Raw genomic sequence first — 20,064 nt, 5'->3', positions numbered from 1 at the left:
GGTTTCTGTGCAGCAGGTCCCAACTCTTAAAAAGTCTCAAGCTAATCATTTAGGATTGGGGTTCATTTCTATTAATTAGATTGCTGCTTTTAGTACTTGGGCCCACATGATGTGCAACCTTGGGCAGTTGAGGGAGTTAGCAAGTTCAGAACACGGGTACAAATACTGTACAGTACTGTCCACCTTGCTACTCACAATAAGTCCTTATGATCATAATTAACCTATTTACACTTAACATAATGGTTTTGATTTTAGTTTGAGTCATATGACACATTTACTTAAAAACACAATTCACTGGATGAAATGAGCGATTCAAGAGGATCATAACTGGGATGGTCCAGGTGCTTTGGCGGAGCTTTTGATATACGAGGCGCAACCCACAAAAATAGCAAACCCTACATGTTATACTCGACTCTTGGCTTAGTAGGTATAAAAATCATTTATGTAAATAAAAAAGTCTACTAACATTCACAGGACCTTGGTTAACAAAACCTAGGAGTGTAGGAGAGAAACAAATTTTTTGATCTGTTACTGTTTATTGGATGGCCAATATGAGTAAGAATTACAAGTCAACGATTGTCTTTCTGATTGAGAATTCCAGTGGTAGAGTGAGCATGGGAGGTAGGTAGGTCTCACCTCTACCTGACTAGACGGTGTTGTAACTACTGTATAAATGCTGTTTTCAAAAGCCACCCAGAGTATTATTCCTTATAAAAGAAAATTTCTAAAAAAAATAAAACTTGTTTATGGGAATTACATAACATGATGTAATATGTATGATAAGCTACTTTCCTTGACAAACTTTGGCTCATTTAAGAGACGGAAAAAAAAACTTAAGTAAATTACCTTTTAATGAAATTTCAACTTCTTGTGCCGCCATATTAAATGAAATGTACATGTATCTCAATGATTAAACAGGGATGTACAGGATGATTAAGAAACCCCAAACCCTCCCAGTCAACTAGGGTACCTTTTCATTACAGTATTACATTCAATCTGTATAACTTTGTTAACTTAATCTAATCTTTGGGCCAAGAGCTTGTTGGAGCCATCTACTACCCTCTTCCTCCTTGCCCCCATAGCTTTAGGCACTTGCGTCTGGCAGTCTTCTCACTTTTCTTCTTCATTTATTCTGTCCTAATATTCTTCGCCACCTTCCTCATCTTCAGCTTCGGTGGAGTCAACACCCACTTCCTCATAGTCCTTCTCAAGAGCAGCCAGATCCTCACGGGCTTCTGAGAACTCTCCCTCCTCCATACCTTCACCCACATACCAGTGGACAAAGGCACGCTTAGCATACATCAAGTCAAACTTGTGGTCAAGGCGCGCCCAGGCCTCAGCAATGGCAGTGGTGTTGGACAACATACACACAGCACGGGACACCTTGGCCAGGTCAGCACCAGGAACCACCGTTGGAGGCTGGTAGTTGATTCCCACCTGACACAAAAATGATTAAATTATTTACAACAGTAGTGCAATAGTCCCTCGGAATGCATTTTGATCTGGGTTGAGGCTATGCTATATAAAACACAGGAATTATCTATGGTAGTTATATTTACTGTACTGTACTTAAAATTGTTTAATTGCATTACTGACCATATAATTTTCAAGATTTATTTACTGCATCCTTAATTTATTAAATTTGTTGTACTGTACTGTACCAATTTTGAATACCAGACAAATGTGCAAATATTGTTAATACACATCCACGCACCATGAGATTTAGCTATCACGGCACATATACTGTACAGACATACATTACATCTTGTCCTAACGAACACCATTCACTGCTATCCCTCACCTTGAAACCCGTGGGGCACCAATCAACGAACTGGATGGTCCTCTTTGTCTTGATGGATGCGATGGCAGCATTGACGTCCTTGGGCACCACATCACCTCGGTACAACATGCAGCAAGCCATGTACTTCCCGTGACGGGGATCACACTTCACCATCTGCTCGTACACATTACATAATACGGTAATAAGATATAATCAAATCATTCATGGCAATGCATCAGTACTAAATATAAATGATAATAGAATATAGTATTAACAAAAAAGTTCTGCTTTTTTTATTTAGCTGACCTGGTTGGCAGGTTCGAAACAGGCATTGGTTATCTCTGCCACGGACAACTGTTCATGGTAGGCCTTCTCGGCAGATATCACAGGGGCATAAGTGGCCAGAGGGAAGTGAATACGTGGGTATGGCACCAGATTGGTCTGGAACTCTGTCAGGTCAACATTAAGGGCACCATCAAACCTGCCAAGGATATAGACGAGTTAGTCAGAGGCATGAGGATATGATATGAATGTAAATGGATGTACCACTTAAACTTTAATACTGTATGCCGAATTGTGTCGTACAGCAACATTTTGCCTGATCTCATTAAAATTAGGTGAATTGAGAGGCAAGTGGTCTCTGAAATTTAATTATCTACAGAAGCAGACCCCTTCTTTCCTATTTTATTGTGCAACTTACCTAAGGGAAGCAGTGATAGAGGAAACAATCTGGCCAATGAGTCTGTTTAGATTAGTGTAGGTGGGTCGTTCGATGTCCAAGTTCCTGCGGCAAATGTCGTAGATGGCTTCGTTGTCAACCATGAAGGCGCAGTCGGAATGTTCAAGAGTGGTGTGGGTTGTCAGGATAGAATTGTAGGGCTCAACTACAGCTGTAGACACCTGCACCAGACACACAATAGTCATATAACTTTAACAGACTTCAACTTAATGCTATACTGTACATTCAACATTTGAAGCGAGATAAATTATAATCTAGTTTAACACTTTATAGGGCAGTGTTGCACTTATGTACAGTATTTTATACTGGCTAACGCCAGACGATTTTATTGAACCAAGAGAAACCCCTGCTCCCCAAAGGGTAAAAATCCATCTCGGTTAACCCTTTAGAGGGCAGGGTTGCACTAGGGTATTTTATTCTGGCCAACGTCAGAGGATTTCATTGAGATGAGAGAAATCTCTGCCCTTAATGGTTAGATTTCCAGTGAGTGAGCATGCACTGTATAGTATGGTACGGTATTACAAATACTGTAGCTATTTGTCTTGATTTATTAATTTATACAGAATAGGGAAACAATTTGTTATAACTGGTGGGTAAGATTTGAGCAGGCCTTACCTGTGGGGCAGGGTAGATGGAGAACTCGAGTTTGCTCTTCTTGCCGTAGTCAACAGAAAGTCGCTCCATGAGGAGAGACGTGAAGCCTGAACCAGTGCCACCACCAAATGAGTGGAAGATGAGGAAACCCTGGAGCCCTGTGCACTGGTCGGCAAGCTTTCTGATACGGTCCAGCACCAGGTCGACGATCTCCTTACCAATGGTGTAGTGTCCACGGGCATAGTTATTGGCAGCATCCTCCTTGCCTGTAATGAGCTGCTCTGGGTGGAACAGCTGTCGGTAGGTGCCAGTCCGCACTTCATCTGTGATATAAATTCACCATCAACAAAACCATTAATATAATTTAATTAAACTGGAATTAAGCCAATCTGTAATGTCGTAAACTTCAGTCTAATCTACGGGTTTTACTGAAAATTATATCATTAAGTTAATTCTAATATGTCCAATACATCCTCTGATAATATTGGTCGTATTTACTTTGACATCTTAAAAAGAGACGTGGAAAAGGGGTGATATGTTGTGGGGAAAACTCAAGGCAGTAGAATGAAACTACAGTAATTGCTAAAGGGTTTGAAACAAGATCAACAAAATTAGATGGGGAATGGAAAAAATTCATGTAGGTACAGTATTACTACAAAATAGTTTCAGTGAATTTTTAATTAATCCAGCTGGGTTTATTGGGTGGTGGTTATACTTGTCGACTTCAACATTTTTTTTTCAATTTCAATATTTTATTCCTTGATAGAGGAACCGGGATCCTAGGGCTGTCACTAAGTATACCAGTACAATAACACCAGAAGCATCTGGCAAGTGTCAAATATATATAAACATTATAAAGGGGCTTACTAAAGCCTAAGGGAGGAAGGATATTCCTTCAACACATCAATATTATTTACATAATATCTGGCCAGTGTGGGGAGGATCATCGTGTCTTCGTCAGGGGGTCGTGGAGTGGTGGCCCAGCAGGCGTCACGGAATTGTTGTTGTGGGGACATCCATGTAGTGGACAAGGGTGCGGCTGTCGGGTCTTCTGCATAATGCACAAGCGCGCTTGTCGACGTAACTTACCAACTACAGTAGGTTCAAGGTCGACGAAGACTGCCCTCGGGACGTGCTTGCCGGCACCAGTCTCACTGAAGAAGGTGTTGAACGAATCGTCACCGCCTCCAATGGCCTTGTCGGAAGGCATGGAGCCATCCGGCTGGATGCCATGTTCCAGACAATACAGCTCCCAGCAAGCATTGCCAATCTGAACGCCAGCCTGACCAATGTGCACACTGATACACTCACGCTGGAAGGAGAGAAATTATTTCAGGTACTCTGCTGGGTGGTAGGAAACCGGAGAAGAAAGCAAACAACAAATAAGGTGAGATAAAAGTAGGCCTCCCTGACTGGTGTGGGAAGGTATGTACACAGAAAAAATAAAAAATAAATAAACTCTCTCTCTCTCTCTCTCTCTCTCTCTCTCTCTCTCTCTCTCTATATATATATATATATATATATATATATATATATATATATTGTTACCGCAAGCAGCAAACACATAAACAAACATTATGTTAGGCTGTAAGTCATGTCATGTTTATTGGGTGTGCCTGCCCGTATGCAGTATGTAGAAGTACGAAGATGGTGGAGATGAGAGGCCCAGAAAGGTTGGAGCGTGTGGGGAGTTTGTTTATGTATAATTATAATCACCTGACTCAGCCATAGCTGACCAGCCAATGGGCCAGGCTATAGGGTGGGCATTTCAGTATAGCTACCCATATCTTAGAGTCAACACCTACCTGGCTTCTCTCTAGGCTTTCAACACGTAAGTTTAACTAGTACTTATTGTGTACAAGGTAGACTGTGTCCATTGCATCATTTATCAGTGTGACAATATAGAAATATGGCAAAATGGTACACATTGTAAGTGTTAAGATTAGACTAATTACATAGCCATGATTGTTATGTAAATATATATTGGATTAAACATTTATGTAGGAGTTCCATGCATGATTTATTTGAAATACTAAATGAATTGTATTTAACAGGTTTGACAGAACTATAATGTTTGTGTCCAACAAGAGTCTGAATATCCTTTAACCGCCTGACTGGCGATTTATATATATTGATAAAATCACATTGTTTCCCTTTTCCCAGAGTGATTTTATCAAATTTAATCACATGATATATATATATATGATATATATATATATATATATATATATATATATATATATATATATATATATATATATATATATATATATCGCGCAAGGTTGACTTCCGTAATGATCCATAAATCACCTGATGTGCCGGGAGAGTTGGTAAGCGTGCCTGTATGGCCAGTTTTACCTACGGTACGGCCATATTAGTTACGTCTAGAACAGGCATAATATCAACACCATTTCATTAATTATCTTACACCCATATTCCACTATCCTTGTCCGTGGTGTCATGGTTTCTTAAATAACGTGATGCCTTTTTACTGTGTTTACACATTCAAAGATCCTGCTGAGGTCAGCAAATCAGCCAGGATTTTTCTGAAGGTAGGGGAAGTAATACCAAGTTCATAAGGATCTTAATAGTGAGAATATGTACAAGGCAAGGTTAGCTGGACAGCCCTGTCAGTTATAACTCCCAATATGTCAATATTCTGGCATAAGCAATAGTACTTACCAAACACTGCATTTCAGCAATCTTTACCTCGAATAAAATTGCATCCCCATTTTAAACAGATCTCCAAGATCATCAAATGCTGGTTTTGTTTAACCTATTGTTAAACTCGAGAATATGCAGTACAACTGCATTCATACGATTAGGGATCTCGTCCTGGTGAAATGTCTCAACCAATATATTGTATTTTTTTTTTTACGGGATCCCACAGGGAACAGGTCAATGACCCACATCACGACCTGGGGGGCGAAAATATACATATAATAATAATAATAATAAATAAAAATATTAAATGAAAATATATAAACCTGAAATAATAAAGGACCATATATAAAAACAATAATTATAACAAAATCAATAGTGAGAAACGATATATACGTATGTTGTGTTGTCAAAATAAGAGAAACCCTACAATTGTGTAAATGAGGTAGAAAGTTAGAGCAGCAACTTGGAACCGAGTCACAATTTTTAAGATGCCAATGGTAGCAGGGTCATCATTAGACAACACATTATGCTATCCTCTTCACAGGCGGTAGTACCTCCCTGTTTCATAGTTGCCTACTACATACAAAACAAAAGAACTTAAATCGGTAACGAGATTCTCACATAAGATAATTTTGATAATGAAATAAAATATATCGAAAATGGAATAACTAATACATTCACAATACAGTATACGCGTTACACTTTGGATTCATCACGGGAGCTTATTTTTAAGAGGGACTGCCTCTTCCCTGACTGTGCATGTGAGGGTTAAGGTGACTACCAAGGCAGGATGGAAAAAGCAAGCTTACCCAGCAACTAACACACTGGAGAGGGAGAAAATTAATGATGGCACCACAGGAGCAGGGTTAATAAACTTCTTGGTAAAGGGGAATATAAACAGTTCCTAACCTAACCCCAAAATAATGAGTTGTGTGTTGTCCCATTTTCATGTGAACAAGCTTCCATGGAAGGAGTGAATGGACCTGCCATGAGACAATTGGCGTGGGAAAGTGCGGCAGTTGGGAGGCTGACTGGTGCCGTGTCTTCATTAGGTTGGATGAATTCCCAAAACATATATCTTTTAAACTACTTAACAATCAACGGCCAAGGAGTGCCTCCAGCGGATTTCAATAAGATTATTTTTGAGTATGCAGTGATTGTAGTCTTTCAACAAGTACTGACCCAAGCCGAGCAATGTTTATTTTTCCTTGTCGGTTTTAACCTTGACCAAGTAATTCCTACGATTCTATAGAGCAATGCCCACAAAACTTTTGACACATTTGCAGTATTATCCACATTACTTACAATAAAATTTGAACTCGCCCAATTATCAACGGAAATAAGTTAAAACACCAATGGCGACTTAAAAAAAAAAAAAAAAAGCCTTATAATATTTATGAAATGTCAAATTTCCAACGATCCATGGATAATACAAATAAACTCTTCAATTGCTAAAACGAATCTCCAAACAAAAATGCAAGGAATGTCACGCTCTTGGACAAACTAGTGCGCCAAGTCGTCACCATGGTAACCTGGAGGTAAACAAATCAAGCTCGAGCGTGGCTCGCCGGAAGAGCGTGTCTGAGTCAATACAAGGGTTAATCTGTAAATAGATGACTGTGTCGATATCGATTCCACACCTTCATTAACTCCGGCTGTCACACAGAAGTCAATAACTCCCCCCCCTGGTGTTACAGGCTCCAGAGAGAGGAGCACAACACGAGTCAGGCCAAAACGTCTACAAAAATATACGCAACACACCTACCTAGAGGCCAACGTAAGGTAGACTGGACTAGGAACACCTTTCGCAGGGTGCCTGATGCGGCTTCCCCACCACACCGCCGATTAGGTGTATACTCTTGACGAGCTAAACATTTTAATGCTGGCACGAGACGCATGAGGAACTTCTGACGGTGAGAGTCAGGGTATAGAAAGTACGGATGAAGAGCGCGTGACAAGCGGAAAGGTATTATGTAGTCGCAGTGCAAGTCTCTAAGCCTGAACCTTGCTGTGGTGTAGACCGTATCGTCACACATCTCACAGCGCGAAGTTAATGTACTGGTAATCTTAGTGGTAATCGCAAAGTGGACACAGGTACTGTACATACACAAGGGAGAAACGTAAATTATAGGTTTTATTCTAGCCTTTTCCCTGTCTTTCTACACTTGTCTTACATCACTCTCCCTATCACTTCATTGATGAGCGTGTATCCCTTGATATGCAGTATTAAAAGTGACAGTAAATGAATTGTGAAGTGAGATGGACGGATACGAATAGAATATGACGAAAAGGGAATAACAGAAATACACAAAATAATTAACTGGCAACGAAGATTATGAAGAAAAAATGACTACATCATACTACGCAAGACGCGCTGCAATATCCACAAAACAAGAGCACGTTTAGGGTGTGCGTGTACAATAAGTACCTGGGCCTATGTACGATAATAAGTAGATTTTCAGTGTGAATCTGCTTAGGTATGTCCTTTGTGTGCGTGGGCGCGCGATTTTTTTGTGTAAGATTTCAGTGTGAACACATGGCAATGCTTCAATCGTCGAGTGAATCTCTACGTACACGTGTGCGAATATTTTGAGTGTACATGTATATATCAAGAGTAGAGAGTCATTGCTTGGGAGGGGAAGGGGGAGGTAATGAAAACCACCTGGCCTGGACAGCGAGTCACCGTCGAGTATCAGGTAGGTGGGACGAGAGGTGAGGGGAAGGTGTGGGCAAGGTTGGGGGTGGCGTTGATGGAGGTGGGCGCCACGTTGTCTACACACCTCACAGTCGGGAGTCACGCTTAAAGACTTTGTATAGATTTTGGAGAACCGTCAGGGAAGGAATGTAATAGGTATGCCCGGGAGGATAATACGCTATATAACACTTGTCCTGTCCCAGCAGGATGGTGAAGGGAATGTATGTCTCCATTATACCTCCCTCAAAAATACGATATATGTACCTACTGTACTTCACTCGTTTCATTGGCTTTGTATTACAATAAGATGTACTTCAAATGATGTTCATATTTCATTGTCAACTAATGCACTTCCTTTCTCACTATCACCTTCAACGCCTTACTTGTAACGTCTCTTAAGTCTCCCCCCTCCTTCTTTCAGCTTCTCAACCCCTCCTTCTTAATCCTCATGTACACCCCCCCCCCTTGGTTGTTGTTAGGGTCACAGTCACCATGTGTCACAGAGAGATAGTCGCAGTAAGCAGGTAAGCTTGACAGGTTGGGTGTCACCCGTTCTCACTTATATAATGCCTTGGGGGGTGCAGAGGAGGAAGAATGGGACCAGGGAAAGGGAGTAAGCGTGCAAGGACAAATCCAACCAGACAATTTCTCCCACAACAGAATCTTATCAATATTATCAAGGGAACAAAATTCCATCTGCGATTTTTTTTGAAGATAAATTCAATGGTCTTTCAGATAAGAATAAACAAAGTTAGATGGACATTTGCGGGAATGAACACAGCAGTTAAGTAATAAGAGTGCGGAGGTCATATTGCAACATTATTTTGTTGCTAGTCAGGCCGCACCTCGATTATGCTGTTCAGTTGTGGTACCCTTATTATATAATGGATATCAATTCACTGGAGTCGGTGCAGCGAAGAATGACAAAAATGATTCCGGGACTTAGAAACCTTCCACATCAGGATAGATTAAAGAAACTAAACTTGCATTCCCTAGAAAGACGAAGAGTCCGGGGATATATGATAGAAGTATTTAAGTGGGTGAAAGGAATCAATAAAGGATATAGATAAAGTTCATATAATATTCGAGCAGGATAGGACTGGTAGCAACGGATTTAAGTTGGATAAGTTTAGGTTTAGGAGGGAGATAGGAAGAAACTGGTTCACAAATAGGGTGGTAGACGAGTGGAACAAGCTTAGCAACTTTGTAATAAGTGCTGGAACGCTGGGAAGTTTTTAAAGGAGGCTAGATAGATTCATGGATGAGTGGTAGTAACTGGACAGGAGCTGTCATGCACAGGCTAACCGGCCTATTGCAGGCTCCTTATTTTCTTATGTTAATATATCAACATCAGAAAGGTTGCGAGAAATAAACAATATCCAAATCATTTAAAATATTATTCAAAGGACAATGTAGGTGATCAAATAACGAAACGAGAAAGGTTTCTAAGAGTAGTCTACTCTCTACTGGGAAGGGGGTGTGTGAACTGTGAGGAGGGACAAGGAATGTGGGAATGGTGAAACGAAGTGTACAAGCGCTGCTAAGAAACTGGGAGTTGGATAGGTGTTCAGGTATCCACCCTAAACCACTTCCACATAAACACTCAGGTCAGGATTCGGAACGTCAATTCCCCTCACCCCGCGAGGATTCCTTATCGTGTCGTCGTGGCAGCCATGTCTACATTAAACCCAACGGGCAACAGCGACCGGTAAAATGGACCCCTGACCATATCATTAAAGTTGGGGCTCATTAACAACATTAAGGTTTAGATTTGATATCCTTACTTATCAATTACTATATATATATATATATACTGTATATATATAGTAGGACTCAGTCACATGAATGTACAGTATGTGTGTAACGCGGGGGGAGGGGGAAGACTGAGGCGTGGTCATGAGGGTGTGGTCACCAGGAGGGGTGGGGGGTGGATCAATAAGACGCATTCTGTCCCATGCGCCTGCCCCTCACCCTCCGCACCTGTCAATCCTCCTCCTCCCCACCAGAATACCAACACCCTTCCTCACCCCACTGCACTGCCATTATCCCTGTCTCTTCTCACTGCACTACCCCCATTCCCCCACCACACTCCCCTTCCTATCTCCCAAACCTAATGCATTATACTTTCCGTTAATCCGTACGCATCTTGTCTAGTCATCCACCAACCCCCTCCATTTTCCCGTCAAAACTACCATTCTACAAAATTAATTCCTTCTGAAATTCATGCACGGAACAAATAGAATGTTGCCGCTCTCTATCCATTATTTTTGCGGCCAGGTTTTAAGGGTGTCACTCAGCCAATCGATATCAGCTGGTGGAAGAGTCAACTCGAGGTGGTCGAGGAAGCACTAACAGCAACCGGAGCAATGTCTGGAAGACAGCTGACAGAGGTTTCAGAATACAAGAGTAAATGGCATTCACTATGCGGCGTTTATACCCCCCGGTCAAATTTAGCTGAATTAAGGTTGTGAGGAGTCTAAGGCTAACAAGAGGGATGGGCCTGTATACGTACTACCATATATTATATGAATAAAAAGGGGGAATTTAATCTTGTATATAATAGCAGTCATAACAAACAAGATATTTACCATCTTATGGAGTTGCGAACAGACTTAAGCTTAAGAAATACAAATTAAAGACCAAATTCGAGGGACCAAGGCTACAGCTTTGTGGGTATTCTGGCCTTGTAGGTAACATGGAATTCTGTACACAACTGCTGTAGAATCACTGGTAGTTTTATTCTTACCAGCATAGATTTAAGGGCGGAAGTATATCAGGAATGCAATATTTACACAAAGATCCTGGCTTACCGCATTAACAATACTACGGGTTGATACGTTAGGCAAATATGTATGGTTTACTTAAGTCGATTCAGCATAAATCGAGGAATGTGCTACCTGACATCATCAAAGGAGACCGCAGCCGGGCGCGGTATTTGTAGATCCAATTCGTAAGCCAGGTTGACAAGCTTAATATTCACGTGACCTGTTGTCAAGTTACTTGAACTCAGTGGAAAAAGATTGTCTATCCGGGAATCGTCTCGTGGAATGTAATCCCCGGCATTGACAAGGGTGTTGTAATATTACAAGAAATTCAGCAGGACCTATTCAGTCTAGTAACTGTGACATACTACAAGGAAACATGGCTCAATGGTCCATGTGGAAGGAGTATAACTCCAGAACTAACAAAATAATGGAGGGATGGCAAGCCCCATCTTAATGTGTATATATGAACTGATTTTAGCACTCAGAAGGAACAAGCAGAAAATCAGTGTTACAACGAACTTGTTTAGGTGCAGCTCCACCTCAACCCCGAGAGAAATACTGCAAGATGGATGAAGAACGTCTTAGCTTGGGTGAATTTTACAAATACCCCGTAGTACATCATTGACAGAAATAACATTGTATTATTTTATTATTACTGCAGTTTATTATTCGTAATAGAATTGATTATGTACTCAACTAATGTTTAAAATAAATTATTCATAATATAATTAGCATTATATTTCTATAATTAATTCATCCTAATACAGGGTGAGCTATAAACACTTTTTTTAAACCAGCCTACCCACTAGGCGCGGCACTTCCATAATAACGGTCGCCGTCCGTGTGAGTAGGGTGGCCATTTCCAAAAAAAAAAAAGAAAAAAAAAAGGAAATTTGTGAAATTTTTACGACACTTAATTTTAACCTAAATTAAACATGTTTAAAGATGAGTTGAAATATAAAAAGTTGTTTAAATATACAAAATATAATTAGAAGTGTTGATTTGTCAAATATCACTATAATGTTAATGAAGGCTATTGTGGTTTTCTAAAATTTAATTTTTTTAAACGCACCGTATATGTTACATACATGATACATGCATTCATACAGTGTAAATAAAGAGCTGAAAGAAAGGAATATACATTTTTACTCCTGCTGGAACATACTGTATGCTAACCAAATTAACTTACTTCACAAACTAAAGGAAGTAGCCTACTCACCAAGGTGGCCTTCAGTTCCCACTGTTTTAGTATACGTAAGGTAATTTATATAATTCTTTTTAGACAGGCCCAAAAGAGAAGGACAAATTAACGCCCTGCTTGAGGTGGCGCAGGACGGAGGACAGCGTGCTCAAAAGCAGGAGTGTCATGCCTAAAGCGGGACGTCTGGCTAGTCTAGAAGAAATCGTCTTAGCGGCATGCAATCTTCTTGACAGATTTGTCGAATTAATAATTTACACATATCCCCAAACTAGCACAATGATACTGGGCGTACGATTAGTGTCCTAACTGTCTCTTTACACGAGTGCACCGTTCTAACTTAACCTAATCAGCCCCCCCCCCCCTGATTAGTTTAGGTTTGGCTGGTTTTCGGTAATTTTTTTTCTTTACACATTTCTTATACCCATAGAATGAACAATGCACTACTATAAATTGACCGACCTAGCTAAACGCATCATTATCTCTAGTACCTCCTCTTTAATTTTAATATTATCCCATTTTAGAGGCATTATTTTCGGGTTTGTAAACTTATGTTCATCTTTCTTGATTCATGAATTTTTCTTCGCAAATTCAAATATCTAATTATACAGCAAAGACCAATCGTACAGACAAATCGCGACAGGCCTCACAATGGCAGAAAAAAATAATGATCTTAAGAAACCTAACCTCGAGCAAGAGATAACAGGACGAGATCAATCTCTCGGCCATCGCGGGACAAGGATTTGTCCGTACCATTAGCTACGGGTTTTTTTACAACACTGCTGAGCGTATGCAATAATGCAACAATTAAAAATCCTTGCTCATCTTAATGCTCTCACTCATTATTTCCCAACACTGAAATAATGTCACTTTCCTTCTACTTGGTTCACCGTGCACTTTGCTCGCCCCCCAAGTAACCTAACCTGTACAGCATAAAGATTTTGGTTAGCTATTTCGTGACGATATACCTTCGCTCTACACATTGGTCGCACAATTATTCGATTGCACATTTAACGTTATTAGAAGTATCTTGCTTGTTTATGAATACACTAAAATCAATAATCTTGAAGTTTCGTGTAAACTAAAACGAGTTGGCCTTACACTTACTTCTTGCGTTTCTCTCTAAAACCTAACCAAATAACGAACATCAAAATAAAAAACCTGAACCTTAACCAAATAACTTAAACAGCGAGTTTCTAAACTAGTATTACGGAGGAGTAACATTTAAAAACACGTAAGTAAATCAATATCTTTCCGACGAGCGACTGCTGTCATATTACTTTCGTTTCACTGTAGACAAATAAAACCTGTGTATAGTACAGTATATGACACAGAGATGGCATTGTTGATACCTAATCTCGGAAGTACCTAGACATTTCAAGTCAAGACATCTTAAAAAAAATTAAGCAGCAATGAGGCTTCACACGTCCAAGACACCAGACTGTATCCTAAGAATGTTCGCTGTTAAAATGCTATTACACGATTGATCAGTCTTTGACTGGGGACTTCTTTCAAGAGAGTAACTCACTAAGAAAGTATCGGTACTACCAAAGACCACACACTACAGTTAAATTAGCAACCCTTACCATTTTTGCTGACTGAAGCCTCACACAGTGTAACGACGGAACACGAGTGAGATTGACATTTCAGCTGCGCCACCGTTTATATATCCGCCTCCACGTACAGGGGGAGGGGGCGGGCTTACCGTTCGTTCCGCGAATCAGAACACGTTGCGGACATAACCCAGCCAATCATAACGTTTCTTCTTTTCAAAACAACCAATCACATTAAATTGTCTGACAGGAAGCAGCCAATCACGCTATGCAGCGATGACCTCACCGGTATTATTGATCAAGCAATGTTATTTCATGCTCCTGTTAATGTCACGCAGACAGTATTCATGGCTAGGAATTAACACAACTTGAAGTTACTTTAAATCTGTAATTATATTAGAATACATACAATTTACTCAAAGAAATTCAGTTAAAGCATTCGAATTATTTTACAATAAACTGTATTCCAATGTTGAGTAAACATTTCTTATTTCCTATTGACAGTCACAGTGTATATTTCAAATATTACCTATGCTAACTTGACATGAAGCTACAAGGCTTATCCTCCGTTAATTGCACATCTACATATATAGAATAACTTGATTTTGCAATTAATGCATAAACTGCTTAAAGTTATCCTTAAATTCCGTTTGTTGTCAGGGTGGACGCGTCCCGTCGAGCTGCCTGTTGTCATGGTGACCGCCACGCTTGCCCCCACACCCCCAAAAAAACGCATCAACCCGTCCCACCTCCCAATAAAACAAACTACAGTGATCCCTACCACGCCTCCAATCTATGATTTTTATTTGTTAGTGCTAGTTTTATAGCCTTACTTTCCCTATAAAAATAATTTGATTGACTAAAGACTACAGCAATTTTCCAATGTAAAGTATCTGTTAATCGGTAGAATTATCTAAATATCAGTTATTCACCACAGACTGGCATATTGATCTGTTAATTAAAACTTATTCTGGGGTTAAATTCGGGCGAAACGGAGATTTATCAGTTATTAATTTGACTTTGGTGAAAAATTCGCCGGTTATAACACCTGCGTTAATCATGTAATTTAGGGAGATCTGGAGATTTAATAAAGCTAAGTGGTCCACACCAGATAATTTTTTTGCGTATACCTGCTAAATCGCTTGTGAGGCACGGGCGACAATGCTTATGGACATACGGATAGTCGAACGGACTGACGTACAAGACGAGATTAAAGACTGGCATTCATAAGTAAGGACGGACGGACGAATGAGAGGACGGTTTTTAGTTTAACAAATTTATTGGCAGAGCTTGTAGTACAGTTTGCCTATTCTGAGTAATTCAGTCAGGTCTTGACACTGAGGGTGGTATCACTTCCCACTGCCACGCAGGACAGAGGTTCATACACAAAGAAATACATCATATTCATTAACAGCTATAAATGTATAGAGGTCAGATTCATATGGGTAATGTCACTGTTCACTGCCATGCAGGACAGAGGTTCGTACACAAAGAGATGCATCATATTCATTGACAGTACATATACATATATGTACACACACACACATACACATATACATACATATACATATATACATACACATATACATGTACATATATATACACATATGCACACATACACACATACATACATATACGTCGGTAAGATTCATGTGGGTAATGTCAATCTTTGCTGCCATACAGGACAGAGGTTCGTACACAGAGAATGCATCATATTCATTGACACTCTGTATAGGTCAGATTCATGTGGGTAATGCCACTGTTCACTGCCATGCAGGACAGAGGTTCATACACAAAGAAGGACATACATCATATTCATTAGCAGTATATATAGGTCAGTGGATCACATACATTAGAGTCATATTCTAATTGAAGACTAATCAGTGTGGGCTAGCAAATTTGGGATAAACAGCACGAAAGTCCTCAAGCACACCTCATTCAATGAAGTAATTACATAGTTCAAGATACAATAAGTCAGGTGGCCTGAAGTCTTTGACAGTGTCACATTCAATAATATAGTGTTCAAGTGTATGCTTTAAAGGTTTATCACAAAGTTTACATGCAGAGTGTTCCGGTATGGGTACAGCGTTACTAACTTGCCAGATGTGTCTGTATCCTAGCCTAATTCTGACCACGACTACATAACATTGTCTGGTTCTGTCCTTATGCTGGCCATACCGGTACCTCTTGTCACAAAATTTTTCATATTTACTAATGCTACAACTGTCAGGTCTCTCTGCATTTCTCACTTCTTCTAGATCAGAGTTCATGATTCTGACTTGAATGTTTTTAATTACAGCATTGGACAGGCCAAGGTCACGGTCAACATTTTCTTTCTTACATGCCTCATTGGCCAGTCTATCAGCACGGTCATGATACCTGATTCCAACATGGGACGGAGTCCACACAAATTCGATACGAAAGTTGTTCTCATTGGCAGTCATCACATTCCTTTTAATATCACATACAACTTTAGACATAGAACCTGACGGGCTGTTCATTGATTTCAAAGCACTTTGAGAGTCACAGAATATCACCCCACCTCCATTTTCTTTGAGGTAGTCTGTGGCTAAGTAGATTCCAGTTAGTTCAGTTTGTGTTGTGCTGGCCCAGTTGTTCAGCCTTTGTTTGTTTGACACTATCATCTCTTTTTCTTTATATATTACAATTGCACAGCCTGTTCTACCAGTGTTTGTCTGCACAGAACCATCAGTAAAAGCATAACATTCACTTGATTTAATACTCTCTATGTGTCTGTTAATAGTTTCTAGTGTGACACATCTCACCACATCGGTGTTTAACATTTGCTTACTACCAACAGGAGTGTAATTAATAGGAACTGATATGTCCAGCCAAGGAGGAATGGCATTAATAGGTTCGTCTGGGGTGATTGGCAAAATGAAGCCATGCGCATCATCCTAGGTTGCCCAAAATCAACCAGAATTGTAAACATGAGGAAAGAGTTCGGACTGCCCTCCCTATCTGAGAAGATAGCTTTACTTAATACCATGTTTTGTGTCAAAGTTCTGAAAAACAATGGTTCTCAAACTACAGCTCAAACTGAGTTGATGTTCTATCTAAGTAATCCCGACCATCTCGCCAACCTTCCACAAAAGACTCTCTTTGGGGCGTGGCTTCATAAAAGTGTTGCAGATCTCCTGAAACTGAGAGGACGGAAGTAAGGACAGAAGGGTCTGGTGGATGAATATACGGACGGGCGACGGATGGACATACGAATAAGCGAACAAACAGATGTAAATACATCCCTGGGTGTATAATGTCACATATCGCCACCACAAATTCGTGGGGACGTAAATTATTCAGACTTCCCGCCACATACTGTACTGTCTCCCGTTCATCCGGGCCATGACCCCGTCAGCCGCCATGTTCACTAGTGAGGGGCGATAGAGCTATACTGGTGATTTTGTTTCGATACGATACCATGTATTTGCTAGCCCAATATCGGTGGTATCGAGTACCAATACTTAGTACTGGTGTTTCTAGTATTTGTTGTTTTGAGTACTCTGCTGAAAAAGGAAATGCAATTACTGTTTCTTTAATAGAACTCTTACCTATAAAGAGGCAAAGGAAAAGGTAATTACAGCCAAAATCGTAAATTTTTGGTTTTATGGAAAATGCATGGCTTCCTGTACTGTGCCCATTCTTCAACTATAGCACGACAAGGTGGGCAGTGTTGGAAGACGTAAGCCCAAAACACTTTCAAGATCTCACCCCCTTACACACGATCTCATGAGTTCAAGCTCGTTACGTCGTCATAAGAACATAAGGGGTACCCAATAAACTAGCCCCCTCGGGAGCAATCTAATCTAAAAATAAAAACATAAGAATGGAAGCCTATTGGTCCATACTGGGCAGTTCCATGAGGAACGAAGGTCAGGAAAAGTGACACAAATACATAAGAACGGCTGACTCCCAAGAAGAAATCCTGTGCAGCCTCAATTTTATGGGCTGCTGGTCAAGAGGATCCCAATCGTAGTAGGCCCCAAGCTATCTAAATTGTCATGATTAGGGGCCTATTTTGACTGGAGCTCACTATAGTTGGGCCCCATGCCTATTAAGACTGGGGCGTATGAAGACTGGGATCTATTAAGACTGGGGCGTATGTGGACTGGGATCTATTAAGACTGGGGGGTGCCACTTTAGCGTGCGGTCTACCGGGACATTTATACTATAGGGTGCTGTCTACCTGGGATCTAACCTAACCCACCTCTGTCACGTTTTCTTTTTTCTTGCATGACACTGCCACATCGATGACAAGGCTCTGCTTCTTGCGGTGCGTCCAGAAGATTGTTTTCACGTAAAAATGCAACCGCGGTTTCTTCTGTCAAGATGACACCTCTGTAGAAATCTTTCAAGAGCATTGTAGGGGGTAAAATGTGTTAAACTGATGTTCTCGGCTAAAATTTTAGAAGAATACTGATGTTTGTCTTCGTTGATCCCCCTTTTATAAGGTCGGTTAGGGTCCTGGTGTTCAGGTAGTCAGGTCAGATCCGTAGACTACGGATATTGCGGTAGACCGCATGCTATAGTAGCACCGACTGGGGCGTATGAGGACTGGGATCTATTAGGACTGGGGTGTATGAGGACTGGGATCTATTAGGACTGGGGCGTATGAGGACTGGGATCTATTAGGACTGGGGCGTATGAGGACTGGGGTCCTATTTGTAGTCACCAGTTCTATATTCTGCGTCACACAACCCTTCAGCTACACCCATGGTCACTTTCGTTATTTTATTTCTGCAACTGAGGATAAAATTAATCATTTCGATAGCGTAAATTCTCAGTACACTTACATAACGTAGATTGCGGTGCCGTCTCCATGCTGTGGTTGAAGTGAGCCAGTTAGTTCAGCACTCACATCTCCAGCTGTAGCGGGTGTGTAAACAGAAGTAGAGCGAACGGATGCAAACGCTTTCGTCTATTTCAGGCTAGCAAGTTTAACGCAATAACTCAGCCTGACGACTACGACGACAGGGTAACGAAATACTTCTGCATCTCAATCTAAAGATAGGCAAGGAATCTGAATTCTGGTTCAGGGTGTCAAGGTAGTCCGCTTCCATTTTTTAATTACTAAATAGAATCCAAGCGTGTCGTGGACGAGATAGAGTCACGCCGTTACCCTGAGAGCTTACAACCCCTGCTTATGACTGTCGGAGTCACGACCTCACCGCTAGACAAGTCACGTCACGTAAGAGGATCAGGTGACCTTAGGCGGGATCCAACACCTTACAAGTAAGACTGGAATGTTTTGAACCAGTTTTCTTTTTTTTGCTTAATATTTTTTCACAATGATATAATATTAACACAGGAACAGGTTTTAACTACTGTTAATAATCGTAGTGTAGACACACTAGCATGCTGACACCACCATACAATACACACACTGACTCTATAATCTTTAATTCACGCTGAAACGTTTTGCTGCTCTATAGTTCATGCTGACACGTTGTTATTCTGCAATTAACGTCGACACAGTAATTTTACAGTTCACGTCGACATGTTATATCATTCTATAATCCACACTGACACGTTATATGCCACTATAATCCACGCTAGCAAATGCATTTACTCAATAAACCATACCAGACATTCATCTTACTCTCAAAACCTTACTGGTATGATATTATTTTCTCATAATTATCGCTGCGACAAGGAGTTAGGAGTCAACACTACCGAGAAGTGGACCCATCCCATAACATATACTCGTTCTCTATGAAGACGTTTTTATTAGAACACAAAAATACATTGAAATAATAATAATAATAATAATAATAATAATAATAATAATAATAATAATAATAATAATAATTATAATAATAATAATAAAATAATTGTCCCCATGACTGAAAATATAATACACCCATATTATCTTAAAATTGCCGTTAAAAATGTCATCTGATATTTCTTAACCTGAAATAATTACGTTTATTTAGCTAATGTTAGGAGACATTTAAAGCTGTGAATCTGCCTAAATTTTATCTACTAACAAGTTAACTTTCAAGGGCGGATTCAGGGGGGTACTGGGGGTCCGGACCCCCTTTTCACCAGAAAATTC

The 20,064-nt window shown here is 40.3% G+C and overlaps 1 protein-coding gene across 1 annotated transcript; it reads right to left on the bottom strand.

Moving 5' to 3' along the window:
- Positions 1–516: 516 nt before the first annotated feature.
- On the bottom strand, positions 517–14,079 carry LOC121878359 (tubulin alpha-1A chain). Its single transcript, XM_042384546.1, has 7 exons — positions 14,022–14,079; positions 4,203–4,425; positions 3,135–3,436; positions 2,481–2,680; positions 2,087–2,261; positions 1,802–1,954; positions 517–1,437 (listed from the first exon to the last, which is right to left on the bottom strand). Exons 1-7 carry the CDS (start codon positions 14,022–14,024, stop codon positions 1,138–1,140), a joined length of 1,356 nt encoding a protein of 451 aa, XP_042240480.1. The 5' UTR covers positions 14,025–14,079; the 3' UTR covers positions 517–1,137.
- Positions 14,080–20,064: the final 5,985 nt, after the last annotated feature.

This window comes from Homarus americanus, unplaced genomic scaffold (assembly GCF_018991925.1).
Source record: "Homarus americanus isolate GMGI-L3 unplaced genomic scaffold, GMGI_Hamer_2.0 scaffold41027, whole genome shotgun sequence".
NCBI classification, from domain to species: Eukaryota; Metazoa; Arthropoda; class Malacostraca; order Decapoda; family Nephropidae; genus Homarus; species Homarus americanus.
This window is presented reverse-complemented; position numbering and strand designations above follow the sequence as displayed.